Source organism: Portunus trituberculatus, chromosome 31, assembly GCF_017591435.1.
Source record: "Portunus trituberculatus isolate SZX2019 chromosome 31, ASM1759143v1, whole genome shotgun sequence".
Taxonomy (NCBI): domain Eukaryota; kingdom Metazoa; phylum Arthropoda; class Malacostraca; order Decapoda; family Portunidae; genus Portunus; species Portunus trituberculatus.
In genome coordinates this window covers 1,086,622-1,091,621 of record NC_059285.1, presented here as the reverse complement: position 1 = coordinate 1,091,621, position 5,000 = coordinate 1,086,622, and the positions used below count along the sequence as shown (strand labels likewise).

Below are 5,000 nucleotides of genomic sequence, written 5' to 3'. Positions count from 1 at the left end.
AAAAGCGCTTAACTCCTTCAGTACTGGGACACTTTTTTTTACCTTGAGATTTGTGTACGATTAGACCATTTTATTGACATTAAGAAGAGTCTAAGGAGATCAGAAGATGAATGGCATCAGTCTTCACTATTCTAATCACCCCACATAAGTTTCTGAAGCTGTATAAAATAATCACCAAATAGTAAGCAAAATGAATATGGAAACGCGTCACGGTACTGAAGGGGTTAAACATACCAGTAGGACTCTGAGCACAGCGTTCCGTCACAGTGAGGAAGAACACAGAAGCGCCAGGAACCTGCAGCGTCGCGTGACAGGTTGTGGTAAAGCAGAGCCATCGCTAATTTGGACAAAAAGGGCCACAAACTACAACGGTGGCCTGATGAAGCAGACGAGGTGATGACACGACACGCAGAGAGAGAGAGAGAGAGAGAGAGAGAGAGAGTGTGTGTGTGTGTGTGTGTGTGTGTGTGTGTGTGTGTGTGTGTGTGTGTGTGTGTGTGTGTGTGTGTTACGCCCCCTCTTTTTCTATAATGCACCCAACACAACGTACTCATTTAGTTTCTGGAGAATTAATGAAAGAATATTGTTTACGAGAGAGAGAGAGAGAGATGCACACACCCACACACAACAGTTTTTGAAAGCAGCCAGTATATGTATGTGTTTGTACCCTTAAATTGACCCTAAAAACTACAAAACCCTTAAATTTCCTCCTACCTAACACACAACCGAAAAATACCTAAAACTTAACATCACAAGTCCTTAAACTAATAACTCTCTCTCTCTCTCTCTATTTGTCTTTGTTTCTCTGTCTCTCTTTCTCTCTATCCTCTCTCTCTCTCTCTTTCTCTCTAACTTAACCTAACTTAACCTAAAATTCCTCAGCCCAAAAAAACATCCTTTAAATTCCACGACCCTAAAAGCATCCCTAAAACCCCTAAATCCTACAAAAACATCCCTAAGACCCCTAAATCTTACAAAAACATACCTAAAAATCCTTCAACTTTAAAAACACCCTTAAAATCCCAATATTCTACAAAAACTTTCCTAAATATCCATCAACTACAAAAAACAGCCCTTAAAATCCTAAAAAACACCCTTAAAATCCCTGAATATTACAAAAACATCAAAAATCCTTCAACTATAACTCCCCCGCCTTCCACGCCCGCAGGAATGAAGGAGAGCTAACGTATGAGCAGATCACGGAGCTCCCTTACCTGGACGCCGTGGTGAGTGAGACGCTTAGACTGTACCCCGCCGCGCCAGTCATCGAGAGGGTGTGCACGGCGCCCTACAGGTGAGACACAAAGACATGTTGTGAGGCATTTCTCTAAGTCACCTCCAATACTAACACTTCCAAGGGTCTAATTGAGGCTCATACAAGATCTTAGCCCCCTTCAGTACTGGGACACGATTTTACCTTGAGATTTGTGTACGATTGGATCATTTTACTGACATTAAGAAGGGTCTATGGGGGTCAGAAGATCAGTGGCCACAATCTTCACTATTATACTAACACTTCAAAATGTCTAATTGAGGTCATACAGGATCTTAGCCCCTTCAGTACTGGGACACGATTTTACCTTGAGATTTGTGTACGATTAGATCACTTTACTGACATAAGGAAGGGTTTATGGGAGTTTGGAGATTAATGGCCACAGTCTTCACTATCATAATCCCCCTACATGAGTTTCTGAAGCTGTATAAACTCACCAAACAGTAAGCAGAAAAAATAACGAGACACGTCATGGTACAGAAGGGGTTAAGGTTTCTTCAACGTGTTGGTAACAGGTTAGCAAGATTTCTACGTTTTAAACAGGAGGAGCTCTCTTGAGAACCTGAGTAATCTTCGTGGCCTTGGAAAAGTAGCCACACAGAGAGAGAGAGAGAGAGAGAGAGAGAGAGTGTGTGTGTGAGCCGCCGTGGTACAGTGGAACCATGCGTGCTTTGGGGTCCGAGGGGTCTCCATGCACACAGGTTCGAATCCTGTCCACGGTCCGAGTGTAGGTTGGGCTTCCTCACTCGGGGCAACAGTTTCCTAGCGGGTGGGCTTTGAGATAGGAGATACCCCAAAAAAGTATCCTGTGTGTGTGTGAGAGAGAGAGAGAGAGAGAGAGAGAGAGAGAGAGAGAGAGAAAGCGTTTCTGAAAATAGGCCAAACACGCTGTTCAATCTGTAATGTAGCGCGTATGCCAGACTTCCCTTCACTCTGTTTTGACTCTGCCAGCACCATGACCTATGATCGCTGAGGTGGCTGGCTTGTTAGGGGCACCAGCACGCTCCCTTGGGCTTGGTGATGGCTCAGTGAAGCTTGCCGGGGGGATCAATACCGAGGCATCCCACACGCTATCTCCTCCTTCTCCTCCTCCTCCTCCTCCTCTTCCTTCCCAGCCTCCCTTAGTTTTCTTCTTCCTTCAAGCTTGATATGACCATGATAGGATTTCGAGGACATATACTCCTCCTCCTTCTCCTCCTCCTTCTTCTTCTTCTTCTTCTTCTTCTTCTTCTTCTTCTTCTTCTTCTTCTTCTTCTTCTTCTTCTTCTTCTTCTTCTTCTTCTTCTTCTTCTTCTTCTTCTTCTTCTTCTTCTTCTTCTTCTCCTCCTCCTCCTCCTCCTCCTCCTCCTCCTCCTCCTCCTCCTCCTCCTCCTCCTCCTCCTCCTCCTCCTCCTCCTCCTTATCCTCCTCCTTATTCTCCTTATCCTCTTCCTTATCCTCCTCCTTATCCTCCTCCTCGTCCTCCTCTTCCTCCTCCTCCTCTTACTATCGGAAGGAAGTTTGGCAAGAGTGATGATAGAGTAGTGTGTTCATATTTCTCTTTCTCTCTTTTCTTTGTCTGTTTTAACTCCTTCAGTACTGGGACACATTTTTTACCTTGAGTTTTGTGCACGATTAGACCATTTTATTGACATCAGGAAGGATCTATGGAGGTCAGAAGATTAATGGCCACAGTCCTCACTATTTTAATCCCCCACATGAGTTTCTGAAGCTGTATAAAATCACCAAATAGTAACCAGAACGAATATAGTAACGCGTCATGGTACTGAAGGGGTTAAAGACCTGAAGTAGACAATTTTAGACACAATTTAGTCACAACACACACCTGAACTGGACACTCTAGTTACAATATGCATGGCTAGCTCTGCACTCCAGCTTGATGAATCCTGTTACTTATATTTAATGAGGATTTGATCAGATTCATCAGCTTGGAGTTTCAGAGTCAGTCATGTATGGTGTAAGTAGTAAATTGTCCCGTTCAGGTGTCTGTTGTGAGTAAATTGTATCGTCTTTAACTCCTTCAGTACCATGGCACGCTTCCATATTCATTCTGGTTACTATTTGGTGATTTTATGCAGCTTCAGAAACTTACGTAGGGATTAGAATAGTAAAGACTGTGGCCATTAATCTTCTGACCACCATAGACTCTTCCTAATGTCAACAAAATGGTCTAATCACACCAAAGACTCAAGGTAAAAAAATGCGTCCCAGTAATAAAGAGGTTAATATTTTGTCCCTATCCTTTGGCTAATTCTATCGACTCTACAAGGAGACTGGCAACTGAGGGGGCCTTTTTTTTCTTCATATTTTATTGCCCTTGGCCAGTCCTCCTCTCTTATATAAAAAGAAAAAATGTTTACTTCCTCTCTACTGTGTGTGTTATGAAGGGTGGTAGTGGTGGTGGTGGTGAAAGAACTGGAGAGGACTACGCTAAGAGTAGGGAAATGTCACCACCACCATCACCACCACTACCAACAATGAATAACACTCCTTTCTCTCCCACCTCCTCCACGCCTCCACCCATAAAAAAAACTGCGGGTAAAGAATGGAAAGAGGAAGGGGAAGAGGAGGGAAGGGGAAGGGGATGAGAAGGCTGAGGAAATGAGAAAAATGAAGGGTCTGTGAAGCCTCAAATTCTCATCTCTTCTTGCGTAGGTTGAATCAGACTAAGCAAACATTACAACACGCTACGTAGTCCTGCTCCCGCTCCTCCCGACACCTTTTCGCCCCAGACATCGGCCCCGTATCACGAAACACTTCAACCAGCACCTCTACTACTTTCTAAAGACTCGGATTGAAGCGACACGGGTTTTACGGGTGATTTTTATGGTTCTAATGGTAGATTAACAAGATTTCTTCACCATTAACAGGACAAGCACTCTTCAGAACCCGGCTAAACATCTCTGTGGCCTTTGAAATAGATAGATATATGGATAGATTTGTTAACCATAAATTTACATCATGCTATTTTTTTTTTTTTTTTTTTTCATGTTATGGCCTATAGCGCCTGTAAGTCTACTTGAAGAGTATGGGAAGCGCTGTCCAGCGGTACCCATATTAAGGCCCATATCACCACCCAACCACCCAAGCGCATCTTTGGTGTATGGCAATTACACCACCTACAACCTATCATGGTGACATGTAGGTGACATTAAGCAACTCGACAAATGGCAAAGTTTCAAGGCGGTAAGTGGTGGGATTCGAACCTACGCATGGACGTCTGCCCGATCCCACGCTCACCACCTTACCCACTACGCCACCGCCTCCCTATTTAATGATATTTAGTAAGTTAATACGATAGCATTTATAACTTGCAGCTCACAATTAAACAATTAAGTCAAACATTTATGTAATCACCCTGAAAGAAAAATCTAAGACAGAAACACTAAAAGATGACGAATCACTTCAAATAAATCGTTGTGGTGAGAGCAGAGCGCTTCTTAATGCGGGCCCTGCGAGTGTCTTGCCGGGGGTCCATCCTCGGCGGCGACCCCTCACGGTTTATGAGTCGCACCTGCCGATCAATTCCTCATTTATTCCAGACATCCAACACTCCATTTGTGAACCAGTGAACCGATCTCTCTCTCTCTCTCTCTCTCTCTCTCTCTCTCTCTCTCTCTCTCTCTCTCTCTCTCTCTCTCTCCATTAACCATATCCGCCATATTACCCTTGCTTTGTTTCTAGTGTCTCCCAGCTCTTCCAAGTATCTTTCCCCTTTCCCTTTTCC

General features: G+C 43.9%; 1 protein-coding gene across 3 annotated transcripts in view; it reads left to right on the top strand.

Moving 5' to 3' along the window:
* Positions 1 to 5,000, top strand: part of LOC123511482 (cytochrome P450 6j1-like) — a 35,102-nt gene that overhangs the window by 26,730 nt on the left and 3,372 nt on the right. For all 3 annotated transcript variants that reach the window (XM_045267420.1, XM_045267418.1, XM_045267419.1), the window contains exon 8: positions 1,169 to 1,294. In XM_045267420.1, the coding sequence (XP_045123355.1) occupies positions 1,169 to 1,294 (126 nt within the window). The remainder of the gene's footprint in view (positions 1 to 1,168; positions 1,295 to 5,000) is intronic.